The 18,675-nt window shown below is 45.8% G+C and overlaps 1 protein-coding gene across 1 annotated transcript in view; it reads right to left on the reverse strand.

Annotated features, from left to right (window-relative positions):
• Nucleotides 1–18,664, reverse strand: part of LOC139587143 (vacuolar protein sorting-associated protein 52 homolog) — a 28,753-nt gene extending 10,089 nt beyond the window's left edge. Inside the window, exons 1-8 of the mRNA XM_071421078.1 lie at nt 18,622–18,664; nt 18,394–18,475; nt 17,917–17,969; nt 17,381–17,456; nt 15,606–15,673; nt 11,998–12,173; nt 8,228–8,378; nt 2,568–2,668 (exon numbers count right to left, since the gene is read on the reverse strand). Coding sequence (XP_071277179.1) covers nt 2,568–2,668; nt 8,228–8,378; nt 11,998–12,173; nt 15,606–15,673; nt 17,381–17,456; nt 17,917–17,969; nt 18,394–18,475; nt 18,622–18,639 — 725 coding nt within the window. The 5' untranslated portion in view covers nt 18,640–18,664. The remainder of the gene's footprint in view (nt 1–2,567; nt 2,669–8,227; nt 8,379–11,997; nt 12,174–15,605; nt 15,674–17,380; nt 17,457–17,916; nt 17,970–18,393; nt 18,476–18,621) is intronic.
• Nucleotides 18,665–18,675: the final 11 nt, after the last annotated feature.

Here is an 18,675-nt window from a genome sequence, read left to right on the forward strand (position 1 = left end):
TTTTTGGGGCATTTTTGGGATGGAGTTCCCTCGAGTTTTGGGCCTCTCTGAGGAAGATCCAAGGGGAAACTTTGGGGATTTTTGGGGATTTTTTGGGAATTTTTGTGGATTTTTGAGGAATTTTGGGGATTTTGGGAGGTGGAGGAGGAGGTTTGGGGCAGATTTTTGGGTTTTTCAGGCATTTTTGGGGGCATTTTTGGGATGGGAGTTCCCTTGATTTTGGGCCTCTCTGAGGAAGATCCAAGGGGAAACTTCAGGGAATTTTGGGGATTTTGGGAGATTTTGGGATTTTTTGGGATTTTGGGATTTTGGGGAATTTTGGGAGGTGGAGGTGGACGTTTGGGGGTTTTTTTAGGAGTTTTTTGGGGTTTTTTGGGGATTTTTGGGGCATTTTTGGGATGGAGTTCCCTCGATTTTGGGCCTCTCTGAGGAAGCTCCAAGGGGAAACTTTGGGGATTTTTGGGATTTTTTGGGGGATTTTTGGGAATTTTGGGAATTTTGGGAGGTGAGGGCTTGGGGGTTTTTTTAGGGACTTTTTGGGATTTTTTTTTTTCAGTTTTTGGGGCATTTTTTGGGTTGGAGTTCCCTCGATTTTGGGCCTCTGAGGAAGCTCCAAGGGAAAACTTGGGGAATTTTTGGGATTTTTTTTTTGGATTTTTTGGGGAATTTTGGGGATTTTTGGGGGATTTTTGAGGAATTTTGCAGATTTTGGGAGGTGGAGGTGGAGATTTTTGGAGTTTTTTTAGGAGTTTTTGGGTTTTTTTAGGGATTTTTGGGGCATTTTTGGGATGGAGTTCCCTGGATTTTGGGCCTCCCTGAGGAAGATCCAAGGGGAAACTTTGGGGATTTTTTGGGGATTTTGGGGAATTTTGGGAATTTTTGGAGAATTTGGGGATTTTGGGAGGTCGAGGTGCAGGTTTGGGGCAGATTTTTGGGGGATTTTTTGGGGATTTTGGAGCTGGGAATTTGAGGATTTTTGAGTGGGAATCGGGAGATTTTTCAGATTTTTGGGTGGGAACTCGGGGAATTTTGGGCGGGAATTTTGGGGATTTTTGGGCAGGAATTCTGAGAATTTTGGGCTGGGATTTGGGCATTTTTTGGGATAATTCCTGGATTTTGAGGCAGGAATTTGGGGGATTTTTGGGCTGGGAATTTGGGATTTTTGGGTGGGAATTTGGGATTTTTGGGTGTGAATTTGGGGATTTTTTTAGGCTGGAATTCGGGAATTTTTGGGGATAATTCCTGGGATTTTGGGGCAGGAATTTGGGGCAGTTTTGGGTGGGAATTTGGGATTTTTGGGTGGGAATTTGGGGATTTTTTTGGGCAGGAATTCGGGAATTTTTTGGGATAATTCCTGGGATTTTGGGTGAGAATTTGGGGCAGTTTTGGGTGAGAATTTGGGGGGGATTTTTGGGTGGAAATTTGGGGATTTTTTTGGGCGGGAATTCAGGAATTTTTGGGGATAATTCCTGGGATTTTGGGTGAGAATTTGGGATTTTTGGGTGGGAATTTGGGGATTTTTTTGGGCAGGAATTCGGGAATTTTTTGGGATAATTCCTGGGATTTTGGGTGAGAATTTGGGATTTTTGGGTGGGAATTTGGGGGATTTTGGGTGGAAATTTGGGGATTTTTTTGGGCGGGAATTCAGGAATTTTTGGGATAATTCTGGGATTTTGGGGCAGGAATTTGGGGGATTTTGGGTGGGAATTGGGGATTTTTGGGTGAGAATTTGGGATTTTTGGGTGGGAATTTGGGGATTTTTTTGGGCAGGAATTCGGGAATTTTTGGGATAATTCCTGGGATTTTGGGTGTGAATTTGGGATTTTTGGGTGAGAATTTGGGATTTTTGGGTGGGAATTTGGGGATTTTTTTAGGCAGGAATTCGGAATTTTTGGGGATAATTCCTGGGATTTTGGGTGGGAATTTGGGATTTTTTGGGTGAGAATTTGGGATTTTTGGGTGGGAATTTGGGGATTTTTTTAGGCTGGAATTCGGGAATTTTTGGGATAATTCCTGGGATTTTGGGTGAGAATTTGGGATTTTTGGGTGAGAATTTGGGATTTTTGGGTGGAAATTTGGGGGAGGAATTTTTTTGGGCGGGAATTCAGGAATTTTTGGGATAATTCCTGGATTTTGGGGCAGGAATTTGGGGGATTTTGGGTGGGAATTTGGGATTTTTGGGTGAGAATTTGGGATTTTTGGGTGGGAATTTGGGGATTTTTTTGGGCAGGAATTCAGGAATTTTTTGGGATAATTCCTGGATTTTTGGGGGCAGAAATTTGGGGATTTTTGGGTGAGAATTTGGGATTTTTGGGTGGGAATTTGGGGATTTTTTTGGGCAGGAATTCAGGAATTTTTGGGATAATTCCTGGGATTTTTGGGGCAGGAATTTGGGGGATTTTTGGGCCAAATTCTGGCATTTTTGCACTGGGAATTTGGGGATTTTTGGGGTTTTTGGGCTGGGAATTTTGGGGATAATTCCTGGGATTTTTGGGGCAGGAATTTGGGATTTTAGGGGCAGGAATTTGGGATTTTTGGGTGGGAATTTGGGATTTTGGGGGCCTCACTTGAACTTGAGCAGGGAGTTCTGCGGGATCTGGTAATTGGTCATCGGCTTCCGGAAGGAGAAAATCTTCTGCAGCACAAACTCCCGGATCTTGGTCACCGCCTGCGGGGGAACGGGCCCCAAAATTGGGAAAAATTGGGGAAAATTCGGGGAAAAACTCAGGGAAAATTCAGAAAAGTTTCAGGAAAAAATCGGGGAAAATTCAGGGAAAATTTAGGAAAAAAATCAGGGAAAATTTGGGGAAAATTCAGGGAAAAATCGGGGAAAATTCAGAAAAAAATCGGGGGAAATTTGGGGAAAATTCGGGGAAAATTCAGAAAAGTTTCAGGGAAAATTCAGGGAAACTTCAGGAAAAAATCAGGGAAAATTAAGAGAAAATTCAGGAAAACTTCAGGAAAAAATAAGGGAAAATTTGGGAGAAAATCAGGGAAAATTCAAGGGAAATTCAGGGAAAATTTGGGGAAAATTCAGGGGAAAATTGGGGAAAATTCAGGAAAACTTCAGGAAAAATTTGGGGAAAAATTGGGGAAAAATCAGGGAAAAATTCGGGGGAAATTCAGGGAAAATTTGGGGAAAATGCAGGGAAAATTTGGGGAAAATTCAGGGAAAAATTCAGGGCAGATTCAGGAAAAAATTTCAGGAAAAAATCAGGGAAAATTTGGCAAATTTCAGGAAAAAATCAGGAAAATTCAGGAACTTCCAGGAAAAAATGCGGGGAAAATTCAGGGAAAATTTGGCAAAAAATCAGGGAAAATTTAGGAAAAAAATAAGGGAAAATTAGGGGAAAATTCAGGGATAATTCGGGGAAAAATTGGGAAAATTCAGGGAAAATTTGGCAAAAAATCAGGAAAAATTTAGGAAAAAATCAGGAAAATTCAGGGAAAATTTGGGGAAAAACTCGGGGGAAAATTCAGGAAAAAATTGGGGGAAATTCAGGGAAAAAATTGGGGGAAATGCTGGGGAAAATTTGGGGAAAATTCAGGGAAAAATTAGGGGAAATTCAGGGAAAATTCAGGAAAGATTCAGGGAAAATTCAGGAAAGATTCAGGGAAAATTGAGGGAAAATTTGGAAAAAATTCAGGGAAAATTCTGGAAAGTTTCAGGAAAAAAATCAGGGAAAATTTGGGAAAAATTTAGGGAAAATTCAGGAAAGTTTCAGGAAAAAATGGGGGAAAATTCAGGGAAAAACTGGGAAAAATTTGGGGAAATGCAGGGAAAATTCAGGAAAAATATCAGGGAAAATTTAGGAAAAATTCAGGAAAATTCAGGAAAAATTGGGATTTTGGGTATCAAGGGGGTCCCAGTTCATCCCAGTTTGTCCCAGTCCCTCCCAGGGCCTCATTCTGCAGCACAAACTCCTGGATTTTGGTCACTGCATGCGGGGAACGGTCCGGAAAAATCAGGGGAAATCGGGAAAAAAATCAGGGAAAATTCAGGAAAAAATTGGGGGAAATTCAGGGAAAATTTGGGAAAAATTTAGGGAAAAATCAGGGAAAATTCAGGAAAAAATTGGGGGAAATTCAGGGAAAATTTGGGAAAAATTTAGGGAAAAATCAGGGAAAATTCAGGAAATATTCAGGAAAAAATTGGGAAAATTTCAGGGAAAAAATCAGGGGAAAATTCAGGAAAACTTCAGGAAAAAATAAGGGAAAATTTGGCAGAAAATTAGGGGGAAATTCAGGGGGAAATTCAGGGAAAATTCGGGGAAAAATCTGGGGAAATTCAGGAAAAATTCGGGGAAAATTTGGGAAAAATTTAGGGAAAATTCAGGAAAGTTTCAGGGAAAAATCGGGGAAATTTCAGGGAAAAATTCAGGGAAAATTCAGGAAATTTTCAGGGAAAAATCGGGGGAAAATTCAGGAAAGTTTCAGAAAAAATTGGGGAAAATTCAGGGAAAATTTGGGAAAAATTCAGGGAACATTCAGGGAAAATTTGGGGAAAATTCGGGAAATATTCAGGGAAAAAAATTTAGGAAAAAATCGGGGAAAATTCCAGGAAAAATTGGGAAAAATTTTGGGAAAATTAGGGGAAAATTCAGGGAAAATTCGGGGAAAATTTGGGGAAAATTCGGGAAATATTCAGGGAAAAAAATTTAGGAAAAAATCGGGGAAAATTCCGGGAAAAATTGGGAAAAAATTTGGGAAAATTAGGGGAAAATTCAGGGAAAATTCGGGGAAAATTTGGGAGAAAATCAGGGAAAATTCGGGGAAAATTAAGGAAAAATTCAGGAAAGTTTCGGGGAAAATTCAGGGAAAAATCGGGGAAAAACTGGGGAAAATTCAGGAAAAATTCAGGAAAAAATCAGGGAAAATTTGGGAAAAATTATGGAAAAATTAGGGGAAAATTCAGGGAAGATTCAGGGAAAATTGAGGGAAAATTTGGGAAAAAATCAGGGAAAATTGAGGGAAAATTTGGGAAAAATTCAGAGAAAATTCAGGAAAATTTCAGGAAAAAATTTGGGGAAAATTGAGGGAAAAATTGGGAAAAAAATCAGGGAAAATTAAGGAAGAAATTTAGGGAAAATCAGGGAAAAATTGGGAAAAAATCAGAGAAAATTTAGGGAAAATTCAGGGAAAATTCAGGGAAAATTCAGGGAAAATTCAGGGAAAATTCAGGAATTTGGGGATTTTTGGGGTAATTCTCAGGAATTTTTGGGATTTTTGGGCTTGGAATTTTTCTATTTTTGGGATTTTGGGGCTGGGAATTTGGGGATTTTTTTGGGAGTAATTTGTGAATTTTTGGGCAGGAATTTTGGGAATTTTAGGCTGAAAATCTGGGGATTTTTGGGCAGGAATTTTGGATTTTTGGGCCGAAATTTTGGGATTTTTTGGGGTAATTCTTGGGAATTTTGGGCTGGGGATTTTGGGCTGGGATTTTTGGGCTGGGAACTTTTGTATTTTTGGTTTTTTGGGGCTGAGAATTTTGGATTTTTGGGCAGGAATTTGGGGATTTTTTGGGGTAATTCTTGGGGATTTTTTCAGAGTAATTTGTGAATTTTTGGGCAGGAATTTTGGGAATTTTAGGCTGCAAATTTTGGGAATTTTAGGCTGCGAATCTGGAGATTTTTAGGGAGGGAATTTTGGGATTTTTAGGGAGGGAATTTTGGGATTTTTGGGGTGGGAATTCTTGGGGATTTTTGGGGAGAAAATTCAGGGATTTTTGGGGTGGAATTTTGGGATTTTTTGGGAGGGATTTTTGGTGAGGGAATTTTGGGATTTTTGGGGAGAAAATTCAGGGATTTTTGGGGTGGGAATTTTGGGATTTTTGGGGTGGAATTTTGGGATTTTTGGGGTGGAATTTTGGGAATTTTGGGTGGAATTCTGGGAATTTTGGGGGTGGAATTTTGGGATTTTTGGGGTGGAATTTTAGGATTTTTGGGGGGGAATTTTGGGAATTTTGGGGTGGAATTCTGGGAATTTTGGGGTGGAATTTTGGGATTTTTGGGGAGGGAATTCAGGGATTTTTGGGGTGGAATTTGGGGTTTTTTGGGAAGGAATTTGGAGATTTTTGGGGTGGGAATTTTGGGATTTTTGGGGTGACAATTTTGGGGATTTTTGGGGAGGGATTTTGGGATTTTTGGGGAGGGAATTTTGGGATTTTTTGGGGTGGAATTTTGGGAATTTTAGGCTGCGAATCTGGGGATTTTTAGGGTGGAATTTTGGGATTTTTCGGGAGGGAATTTTGGGATTTTTGGGAAGGAATTTGGAGATTTTTGGGGAGGGATTTTGGGATTTTTGGGGTGGAATTTTGGGATTTTGGGGGAGGGAATTCAGGGATTTTTGGGGAGGGATTTTGGGATTTTTTGGGGTAATTCTTGGGGATTTTTTGGGAGTAATTGGTGAATTTTTGGGCAGGAATTTTTGGGGATTTTTGGGCTGAGAATTTGGGTTTTTCTGGGGAGGGATTTTGGGAATTTTGGGGAGGGAATTTTGGGATTTTTGGGGCGGGAATTTTGGGATTTTTGGGGCGGGAATTTTTGGGATTTTTGGGGTGGAATTTTGGGATTTTTGGGAAGGAATTTGGAGATTTTTGGGGTGGGAATTCAGGGATTTTTGGGGTGAGAATTTTGGGATTTTTGGGGAGGGAATTCAGGGATTGTTGGGGTGGAATTCTGGGATATTTTGGGGTAATTCTTGGGGATTTTTTTGGATTCATTTGTGAATTTTTGGGCAGGAATTTTGGGAATTTTAGGCTGCGAATTTGGGGATTTTTTGGGAGGGAACTCAGGGATTTTTGGGGTGGAATTTTGGGATTTTTGGGGTGGAATTTGGGGATTTTTGGAGTGGAATTTTGGGATTTTTGGGAAGGAATTTAGAGATTTTTGGGGAGGGATTTTGGGATTTTTGGGGAGGGAATTCAGGGATTTTTGGGCAGGAATTTTGGGAATTTTAGGCTGCGAATCTGGGGATTTTTAGGGAGGGAATTTTGGGATTTTTAGGGAGGGAATTTTGGGATTTTTGGGTGGAATTTCGGGATTTTTTGTGGTAATTCTTGGGAATTTTGGGCTGGGATTTTCGGGCTGGGAATTTTTCTATTTTTGGGATTTTGGGGCTGGGAATTTGGGGATCTTTTTGGAGTAATTGGTGAATTTTTGGGCAGGAATTTTGGAATTTTAAGCTGTAAATTTGGGAATTTTAGGCTGCGAATCTGGGGATTTTTGGGAGGGAATTTTGGGATTTTTAGGGAGGGAATTTTGGGATTTTTGGGGAGGGAATTCAGGGATTTTTGGGGTGGGATTTTGGGATTTTTGGGGTGGAATTTTGGGATTTTTTGGGGTGGAATTCTGGGAATTTTGGGAGGGATTTTTGGGGAGGGATTTTGGGATTTTTGGGGAGGGATTTTGGGATTTTTGGGGTGGGATTTTGGGAATTTTGGGGTGGAATTCTGGGAATTTTGGGGTGGAATTTTGGGATTTTTGGGGAGGGAATTCAGGGATTTTTGGGGAGGGAATTCAGGGATTTTTGGGGTGACAATTTTGGGGATTTTTGGGGAGGGATTTTGGGATTTTTGGGGAGGGAATTTTGGGATTTTTTGGGGTGGAATTTTGGGAATTTTAGGCTGCGAATCTGGGGATTTTTAGGGTGGAATTTTGGGATTTTTCGGGAGGGAATTTTGGGATTTTTGGGGTGGAATTTTGGGATTTTGGGGAGGGATTTTGGGATTTTTGGGGTGGAATTTTGGGATTTTTGGGGAGGGAATTCAGGGATTTTTGGGGTGGAATTTTGGGATTTTGGGGAGGGATTTTGGGATTTTTGGGGTGGAATTTTGGGATTTTTGGGGAGGGAATTCAGGGATTTTTGGGGAGGGAATTCAGGGATTTTTGGGGTGGAATTTGGGGTTTTTTGGGAAGGAATTTGGAGATTTTTGGGGTGGGAATTCAGGGATTTTTGGGGTGGAATTTGGGGATTTTTGGGGAGGGAATTCAGGGATTGTTGGGGTGGGATTTTGGGATTTTTGGGGAGAAAATTCAGGGGTTTTTGGAGAGGGATTTTGGGATTTTTGGGGTGAAATTTTGGTATTTTTTGGGAGGGATTTTGGGATTTTTTGGGAGGGATTTTGGGATTTTTGGAGCAGGAATTTTGGGATTTTTGGGGTGGGATTTTGGGATTTTTTTGGGGTGGGAATTTTGGGATTTTTGGGGTGGGATTCAGGGCCTCTGACCTTGATCCTGAGGCGGTCCAGGACGTGCTGCACGTCGGCGCAGGCCAGGGTGTCGCGGAAGGCGGCGTCCTTGACCGCGCCCAGCTGAGCGTCCAGAGCCACCAGCTGGGCCTGGAACTCGGGGGAGGTCACTGGGGACTCCAGGATCACACTGGGAACAGAGAAAATGGGGAGAAAACGGGAAAAAACGGTGAAAACCCCATCGAAATCCATGGAAAAATGGGAATATTCCATGGGAATCCCATCCAGAGGCACCAATTGGGACTGGGGGAGGTCACTGGGGACTGCAGGATCAGAATGGAGAGGGGAAAAATGGGGAGAAAATGGGAAAAAATGGGAAAATTCTATCAAAAAATGGTGAAAAGCCCATAAAAATCCATGGAAAAATGGGAAAATTACGTCCAAAAATGGGAATATTCCATGGGAATCCCATCCAGAGCCTGGAGCTGGGACTGGGGGAGGTCACTGGGGACTGCAGGATCAGAATGGGGACAGAGAAAATGGGGAGAAAATGGGAAAAAATGGGAAAATTCTATCAAAAAACGGTGAAAACCCCATCGAAATCCATGGGAAAATGAGGAAAATCCATTTTTGGGGAACTCTTTCTCCAAAATCCCATTTTTTTTGTCCTTAACTCCCATTGTTTTTTTTAGTTTTTCTCTCCCAAACCCCCATTTTTGCTCCCTAAAATCCCATTTTTTTGTACCCAAAATCCCATTTTTTGGGGGAATTTTCTCCCCAAAATCCCATTTTTTTGTACCCAAAATCCCATTTTTTGGCCCTGAAATCCCAGGGTTTTTTTTGGGTAATTTTCTCCCCAAAATCCCATTTTTTAGTCCTAAAATCCCATTTTTTGTACCCAAAATCCCATTTTCTCCCCAAACTCCATTCTTTGCTCTCTAAACCCCAACGTTTCGGTCCCTAAAATCCCATTTTTGGGGGGGAATTTTCTCCCTAAAAATCCCATTTTTTGGGGAATTTTCACCCCCAAACCCCATTTTTGGGAATTTTCACCCCAAAATCCCATTTTTTGTCCTTAACTCCCATTTTTCTTTAGGTTTTCCTCTCCCAAACCCCCATTTTTGATCTCTAAAATCCCATATTTTGCTCCCAAAAATCCCATTTTTTCACCCCCAAACCCTGTTTTTTTCCCCCAAACCCCATTTTTTTCGCCCCCAAACCCCATTTTTTATGTTTTTCCACAAATTCCCCCATTTTTTTCCATTTTTTGCCCACCTGATCATGGTGGGGGCACCACGAGCTCGTCCAGCAGCGCCCCCAGCCTGTCCCTGACCTGGCGCCGGAAAAAATCCCAAATTCTGCCCCCAAACCCCAATTTTGGGTAACTCCCCAAAATGCCATTTTTTTGTCATTAAATCCCATTTTTCTTTAGGTTTTCCTCTCCCAAACCCCCATTCCTGCTCCCTAAAATCCCATTTTTTTGTCCAAAAATTCCAGTTTTTGCTCCCAAAACCCCATTTTTTTACCCCAAAATCCCATTTTTTTGTCCAAAAATCCCATTTTTTTTCCCCAAAATCCCATTTTTCCCCAAATTCCCCCATTTTTTCCCATTTTTCCCCACCTGATCATGGTGGGGGCACTCCCAGCTCGTCCAGCAGCGCCCCCAGCCTGTCCCTGACCTGGCGCCGGTTCCTCAGCCCCAGGGAAAACCCAAAAAATCCCAAATTCTGACCCCAAACCCCAAATTCTGACCCTAAATTCCAAATTCTGACCCCAAATCCCAATTTCTGACCCCAAACCCCAATTTTGGGTAATTCTTTCCCCAAAATCCCATTTTTTTTTGTACCCAACTCCCATTTTTTGGGGGAAATTTTCTCCCCAAACTCCGTTCTTTGCTCTCTAAAACCGGATAATTTGGTCCCTAAAATCCCATTTTTTTTTGGTGAATCTTCACCCCAAAATCCCATTTTTTTCCCCCAAACCCCAATTTTGGGTAACTCTTTCCCCAAAATCCCATTTTTTGTCCTTAACTCCCATTTTCTTTAGGTTTTCCTCTCCCAAACCCCCATTTTTGCTCCCCAAAATCCCATTTTTTGGGGGAAATTTTCACCCCAAAATCCCATTTTTTTGGGAATTTTCACCCAAAAATCCCATTTTTTTGCCCAAAACCCCCATTTTTTTTCCCCAAAATCCCATTTTTTTTCCCAAAAATCCCATTTTTTTGCCCTAAAACCCCAATTTTTGCCCACCTGATCATGGTGGGGGCACCACGAGCTCGTCCAGCAGCGCCCCCAGCCTGTCCCTGACCTGGCGCCGGTTCCGCAGCCCCAGGGAAAACCCAAAAAATCCCAAATTCTGACCCCAAACCCCAATTTTGGGTAACTCCCCAAAATGCCATTTTTTTGTCCTTAAATCCCATTTTTCTTTAGGTTTTCCTCTCCCAAACCCCCATTTCTGCTCCCTAAAATCCCATTTTTTTGTCCAAAAATTCCAGTTTTTGCTCCCAAAATCCCATTTTTTTTCCCAAAAATCCCATTTTTTCCCCAAATTCCCAATTTTTGCCCACCTGATCATGGTGGGGGCACCACGAGCTCGTCCAGCAGCGCCCCCAGCCTGTCCCTGACCTGGCGCCGGTTCCTCAGCCTCAGGGAAACCCAAAAAATCCCAAATTCTGACCCCAAACCCCAAATTCTGACCCCAAACCCCAATTTTGGGTAACTCTTTCAAAAAAATCTCCTTTTTTTTGTCCTAAAATCCCATTTTTCTTTAGGTTTTCCTCTCCCAAACCCCCATTTTTGCTCCCTAAAATCCCATTTTTTGGCCCTGAAATCCCGTTTTTTTTTGGGAAATTCTGTCCCCAAAATCCCATTTTTTGTACCCAAAATCCCATTTTTTGTACCCAAAATCCCATTTTCTCCCCAAACCCCATTCTTTGCTCTCTAAACCCCAACGTTTCAGTCCCTAAAATCCCATTTCTTCCCCCCTAAAATCCCATTTTTTTGTCCAAAAATCCCATTTTTTGCTCCCAAAATCCCATTTTTTTGCCCTAAAATCCCATTTTTTTGCCCCCAAACCCCATTTTTTTCCATTTTTTGCCCACCTGATCATGGTGGGCGCACCACGAGCTCGTCCAGCAGCGCCCCCAGCCTGTCCCTGACCTGGCGCCGGTTCCACAGCCCCAGGGGAAACCCAAAAAATCCCAAATTCTGACCCCAAACCCCAAATTCTGACCCTAAACTCCAATTTTGGGTAATTCTTTCCCAAAATCCCATTATTTTGTCCTAAAATCCCATTTTTCTTTAGGTTTTTCTCTCCCAAACCCCCATTTTTGGTCCCTAAAACCCCATTTTTTTGGCCCCAAAACCCCATTTTTTTGGGGGAATTTTCTCGCTAAAATCCCATTTTTTGGGGAATTTTCACCCCCAAACCCCATTTTTGGGAATTTTCACCCCAAAATCCCATTTTTTAGTCCCAAAATCCCATTTTTTGGTCCAAAAATCCCATTTTTTTGGGGAATTTTCACCCCAAAATCCCATTTTTTTGTCCTTAAATCCCATTTTTCTTAGGATTTCCTCTCCCAAACCCCCATTTTTGCTCCCTAAAATCCCATTTTTTGGGGGAATTTTCTCCCTAAAATCCCATTTTTTTGGGGAAATTTGCACCCCAAAATCCCATTTTTTTGGGAATTTTCACCCAAAAATCCCATTTTTTTGCCCAAAACCCCCATTTTTTTACCCCAAAATACCATTTTTTTTCCCAAAAATCCCATTTTTTTTCCCCAAACCCAATTTTTTTACATTTTTGCCCACCTGATCATGGTGGGGGGCACGACGAGCTCGTCCAGCAGCGCCCCCAGCCTGTCCCTGACCTGGCGCCGGTTCCGCAGCCTCAGGTTCATGGCCCCGGCCTGGCCCTGCAGCGCCCGGATCTCCCAGCTCAGGGAGCTCAGCGAGCTCTGGAACGAGCCCAGCATCTCCTCCATGCGCTGGGGACACCAAGGGGACACCAGGGACAATTTGGGGACACTTTGGGGCTTTTTTCCCGGGGTTTTGGGGCTTTTTTGGGTGATTTTTGGGCGTTTTTTGGGCCATTTTAGGGCGATTTTTGAGGGTTTTAGGAGCGATTTTTGTGGCGTTTTTAGGGGGTTCTGGGGGTTTGGGGACACTCTGGGGACACTCTGGGGACAATTTGGGATTTTTTTGGCGATTTTTGGGGCTTTTTTTGGCGATTTTTTGGCGTTTTTTTGGCGATTTTAGGGCGTTTTTTGTGGCGTTTTTAGGAGGTTCTAGGGGTGTTTATGGGGGTTTGGGGACACTTTGAGGACACTTGGGGACAATTTGGGGACAATTTGGGACAGTTTGGGGCTTTTTTGGGCGATTTTAGGGCATTTTTTGAGGGTTTTAGGAGCGATTCTTCCCAGGATTTTGTGGCGTTTTTAGGGGGTCCTGGGGGTGTTTATGGGGGTCTGGGGACACTTTGGGGACACTTTGGGGACACTTGAGGACAGTTTGGGGACAATTTGGGGCCATTTAAGGACACTGGGGACACATTGAAGCCATTTTGGGGCCATTTAGGAACATTTTGGGGCAGTTTTGGGGCCATTTTGGGACAATTTGGGACAATTTGGGGCCGTTTTGTGGCTGGGCTCTCCCAGCTCAGGGAGCTCAGGGAGCTCTGGAACGAGCCCAGCATCTCCTCCATGCGCTGGGGACACCAGGGGACACTCAGGGACAATTTGGGGCCATTTTGGGATTTTTTTCCCGGGGTTTTGGGGCTTTTTTGGGTGATTTTTGGGCGTTTTTCGGGCCATTTTAGGGCGATTTTTGAGGGTTTTAGGAGCGATTTTTGTGGCATTTTTAGGAGGTTCTGGGGGTTTGGGGACACTCTGGGGACACTCTGGGGACAATTTGGGGACAATTTGGGATTTTTTTGGCAATTTTTGGGGCTTTTTTTGGCGATTTTTGGGCGATTTTTGGGCTTTTTTGGGCGATTTTAGGAGCGATTTTCCCCAGGATTTTGTGGCGTTTTTAGGACGTTCTGGGGGTGTTTATGGTGGTTTGGGGACACCTGGGGACACTTTGGGGACACTTTGGGACAGTTTGGGGCTTTTTTGGGCATTTTTTGGGCGATTTTAGGGCGTTTTTTGAGGGTTTTAGGAGCGATTCTTCCCAGGACTTTGTGGCGTTTTTTGGAGGTCCTGGGGGTGTTTATGGGGGTCTGGGGACACTTTGGGGACACTTTGGGGACACTTTGGTGCCATTTGGGAACACTTGAGGACAGTTTGGGGACAATTTGGGGACATTGAAGGACACTGGGGACACATTGCAGCCATTTTGGGGCAGTTTGGGGCCGTTTTGGGGCAGTTTTGGGGCATTTTGGGGCAGTTTTGGGGCAATTTGGGGCCAATTTGGGGCCGTTCTGTGGCTGGGCTCTCCCAGCTCAGGGAGCTCTGGAATGAGCCCAGCATCTCCTGCATGCGCTGGGGACACCAAGGGGACAATTTGGGGACAGTTTGGGGACAGTTTGGGGACACTTTGGGATTTTTTTGGCAATTTTTGGGGCTTTTTTTGGGTGTTTTTTGGGCCATTTTAGGGCGTTTTTTGAGGGTTTTAGGAGCGATTTTTGTGGCGTTTTTAGGAGGTCCTGGGGGTGTTTATGGGGGTTTGGGGACACTTTGAGGACACTTGGGGACACTTTGGGACAGTTTGGGGCTTTTTTGGGCGATTTTTGGGCGATTTTAGGGCATTTTTTGAGGGTTTTAGGAGCGATTCTTCCCAGGACTTTGTGGCGTTTTTAGGGGGTCCTGGGGGTGTTTATGGGGGTCTGGGGCCATTTTGGGGACACTTTGGGGACATTTTGGTGCCATTTGGGAACACTTGAGGACAGTTTGGGGACAATTTGGGGACATTGAAGGACACTGGGGACACATTGCAGCCATTTTGGGGCAGTTTTGGGACAATTTGGGGCCATTTTGGGACAATTTGGGGCCGTTCTGTGGCTGGGCTCTCCCAGCTCAGGGAGCTCAGGGAGCTCTGGAATGAGCCCAGCATCTCCTCCATGCGCTGGGGACACCAGGGGGACACCAGGGACACTTTGGGGACAATTTGGGATTTTTTTGGGCAATTTTTGGGGCTGTTTTTGGCGATTTTGGGGGCTTTTTTGGGCGATTTTAGGGCGTTTTTTGAGGGTTTTAGGAGCGATTTTCCCCAGGACTTTGTGGGGTTCTTAGGAGGTCCTGGGGGTTTGGGGACACTTGGGGACACTTTGGGGACACTTTGGGATTTTTTTGGCAATTTTTTGGGTGATTTTTGGAGCTTTTTTTGGCGATTTTTGGAGCTTTTTTTGGCGATTTTAGGGCATTTTTTGAGGGTTTTAGGAGCGATTTTTCCCAGGATTTTGTGGCGTTTTTAGGGGGTCCTGGGGGTGTTTATGGGGGTCTGGGGACACTTGGGGACACTTTGGGGACACTTTGGGGACATTTGGGGTTTTTTTCTGGGGGTTTTAGGGCGTTTTTGAAGGAATTTTTGGGGGGATTTTTAGGGGAATTTGCGGCGTTTTTTAGGAGGTTCTGGGTGGGTTTGGGGAATTGGGGACACTTTGAGGCCATTTTGGTGCCATTTGGGGACAATTTGGGGACATTTAAGGACACTGGGAACAATTTGGGGCAGTTTTGGGACAATTTGGGGCCATTTTGGGACAATTTGGGGCCATTTGGAACAGTTTTGAGACAATTTGGGGCCATTTGGGGCCGGAGCCCAGCATCTCCTGCATGCGCTGGGGACACCGGGGGACACTCAGGGACAATTTGGGGACACTTTGGGGCTTTTTTGGCGATTTTTGGGGCTTTTTTGGCCATTTTAGGGCGTTTCTTGAGGGTTTTAGGAGTGATTTTCCCCAGGATTTTGTGGCGTTTTTAGGGGGGTCCTGGGGGTTTTGGGACACTTTGGGGACATTTGGGGTTTTTTTCTGGGGGTTTTAGGGCGTTTTTGAAGGAATTTTTGGGGGGATTTTTAGGGGAATTTGTGGCGTTTTTTAGGAGGTTCTGGGTGGGTTTGGGGAATTGGGGACACTTTGGGGACAATTTGGGATTTTTTTGGCAATTTTTTGGGGATTTTTTGGCGATTTTTGGGCGTTTTTTGAGGGTTTTAGGAGCGATTTTCCCCAGGATTTTGTGGCGTTTTTAGGGGGTCCTGGGGGTGTTTATGGGGGTCTGGGGACACTTGGGGACATTTGGGGACACTTTGGGGACACTTTGGGGCATTTTTCTGGGGGTTTTAGGGCGTTTTTGAAGGAATTTTTGGGGGCATTTTTAGGGGATTTGTGGCGTTTTTTAGGAGGTTCTGGGTGGGTTTGGGGACACTTGGGGACACTTGGGGACACTTGGGGACATTTGGGGCCACCTGGGGCCAGCGCTGACCTCGAGGATGGCGTCGCAGGCGCTGATCTGGTTGTGCAGCTCCGCGATGTTCTCGCTCTCCCGGATGTCTGAGGGGTCAAGGGACACCTGGGGACACCTGGGGGGACTTGGGGACACCTTGGGGACACCTTGGGGACACCTGGGGACACCTTGGGGACACCTGGGGGACACCTGGGGACACCTTGGGGACACCTTGGGGACACCTTGGGGGCACTTTGGGGGCACTTTGGGAGTACCTTGGGGACACTTTGGGAGTACCTTGGGACACCTTGGGGACACTTCTGGGGCACATGGGGACACCTTGGGGGCACTTGGGGACACCTGGGGACACCTTGGGACACTTTGGGGGGACTTGGGGACACCTTGGGGACACTTTCAGACACCTGGGGACACCTTGGGGACACCTTGGGGGTACCTGGAGACACCCTGGGGGCATTTTGGGGACACCTGGGGACACCTTGGGGGGGGACTTTGGGGGTACCTGGGGACACCTGGGGACACCTTGGGGACCATTTGGGGACAGATTTTTTGGCATTTTGGGGGTTTGGGGACATTTGGGGACACCTTGGGGGAAGATTTTTGGGGTTTGGGGGCATTTTGGGGGGTTTGGGGACACCTGGGGGACACCTTGGGGACACTTTGGGGGCACCTGGGGGACACCTTGGGGACACCTTGGAGACACTTTGGGGACACCTGGGGGACACTTTGGGGGAAGATTTTTGGGATTTGGGGACACTGGGGACACTCTGGGGACACCTGGGATGACCTGAGGTCAGTTTTGGGGCCATTTTTGGGGGGGTTTGGGGACACTTTGGGGACATCTGGGGACACTTTGGGGGAAGATTTTTGGGATTTGGGGGCGATTTTGAGTATTTTGGGGGGGTTTGGGGACACCTTGGGGACAATTTTGGGGCCATTTTGGGGACAATTGTGGAGAATTTGGTGCCAAATTTTGGGATTTTGGGGGATTTCACTCTTGGGGACACCTTAGGGACACTCTGGGGACAATTTTGGGGACACTTTGGGGACAATTGTGGAGATTTTGGTGTCGAATTTTTGGATTTTCGGGGATTTCTCCCTTGGGGACATTTTTGGGGATTTGGGGACACTTTGGGGACAACTGCAGAGAATTTGGTGCCAAATTTGGGCATTTTTGGGGATTTCACCCTTGGGGACACTTTGAGGACAATTGTAGAGATTTTGGGGCCAAATTTGGGCATTTTGGTGCCAAATTTTTGGATTTTCAGGTGTTTCACCCTTGGGGACAATTTTGGGGACATTTTTGGGGATTTGGGGCCATTTTGGGGACAATTGCAGAGAATTTGGTGCCAAATTTGGAGATTTTTGGGGATTTCACCTTTGGGGACACTTTGGGGACACTTTGGGGACAATTGCAGAGATTTTGGTGCCAAATTTTTGGGGATTTCATCCTTGGGGACACCTTGGGGACACTTTTGATGGTTTCTCAGGCAGGTTTGGGGACACTTGGGATGACCTGAGGTCACTTTTGGGGGTTTTGGGGCCATTTTGGGGGCTTTGGGGACATTTGAGGAGGAATTTGGGGGTTTGGGGACACCTTGGGGACAGATTTGTGGAATTTGGGGGCGGTTTGGGGGCATTTTGGGGGGATTTGGGGACACTTTGGGGACAACTGCAGAGAATCTGGTGCTGAATTTGAGGATTTTGGTGCCAAATTTTTGGATTTTCGGGGATTTCACCCTTGGGGACACCTTGGGGACATCTTGGGGACATTTTTGGGGCCGTTTTCAGGATACAGTCCTGGATGGAGGCTCGCTCCACCTCCTGCAGCTCCAGCTCCACCTGCCGCGAGTACTGGCGCAGGTCCACGCCCTGGAACGGAATTTGGGGACATTTGGGGACAGTTGGGGATTTTTGGGGGATTTTTTTGGGGACATTTGGTGCCGTTTTGGGGATTTTTTTTGACATTTTTGGGGACATTTGGTGCCATTTTGCGGCCACTTGGTGACACCTGGGGACTTTTTGGAGACATTTGGGGACATTTTGTGGCCACTTGGTGACACCTGGGGACATTTTGGGGATTTTTTGGGGGACATTTAGGGCCATTTTGGGGATTTTTTGGACATTTTTGGGGCCTTTGGTGCCACTTGGGGCCATTTGGTTCCATTTTGGGACCTTTTGGGGACATTCTGGGGACCTTTTGGGGACATTTGGTGCCATTTTGTAGCCATTTAGGGCCATTTGCTGCCACCTGGTGACACCTTGGGGACACTTTGGGAGATTTTGGGACTTTTGGGGACATTTTGGGTGATTTTGGGGAGGAGCCACTCACGGTCTGCAGCGCCTCCTGAACCAGGGCGTCCTCCAGGTTCTCCTGGATGTGCACTGGGGAAAATGAGGGAAAAACAGGGAAAATTGGGGAAAAAATTGGGAAAAATAGGGAAAAAAGGGGGAAAAAATGGGGAAAAAGGGGCAGGAATTGGGGAACATCCCCCCTACCCCCCCCCTCCCGCTGCCCAAATGGTTCAGTCCAACCAAGCCACGCCCCCTCCCACAGGCCGCGCCCCCTCCATTGGCGGCAATGCGGCCCCAGGGTGACAGACACGCCCAAATAAGGTCAAGGCCACGCCCCTTTGCGGCCTCACCGGCATCTGGGCCATGCCCCGCTGCTCTCTGACCACGCCCACTTTTACCCGGAGGCTCCACCCCTCTTTGCCAGCCACTTGTCCGGCTCCGCCCCCTCATTAAGCGCTCATTAACCCGCTCATTTTAATGCCCCCACCCCTCTCAATGGCCGCGCCCCTCTCACCATCCACCTCCTCCAGCTCCGCCCCCTCCAGGTCCAGCTCCGCCTCCAGCTCCGCCTCCAGCGGCGCCTCCATCGCCGCCACCTGCGGCACAACCGCCTCAGTGACCGCCGCGCCCCCTCCGCCATCCCAAACCCCTCCCGAATCCCCACAAAAAACCTCAAAAAACCCCAAAAAAAACCCAAAAACCGCCCCGGGATCCCCCAAACCGCTCCCGCTGCCGGCGCTACCTCCGCCTGCGCCGCCATCTTGCTGACGCACGGCGTGCGCGTGACGTCACTTCC

The sequence above is a fragment of the Agelaius tricolor genome, unplaced genomic scaffold, assembly GCF_023055355.1.
Source record: "Agelaius tricolor isolate 1412-34295 unplaced genomic scaffold, bAgeTri1.0.p SCAF_183, whole genome shotgun sequence".
NCBI lineage: Eukaryota > Metazoa > Chordata > Aves > Passeriformes > Icteridae > Agelaius > Agelaius tricolor.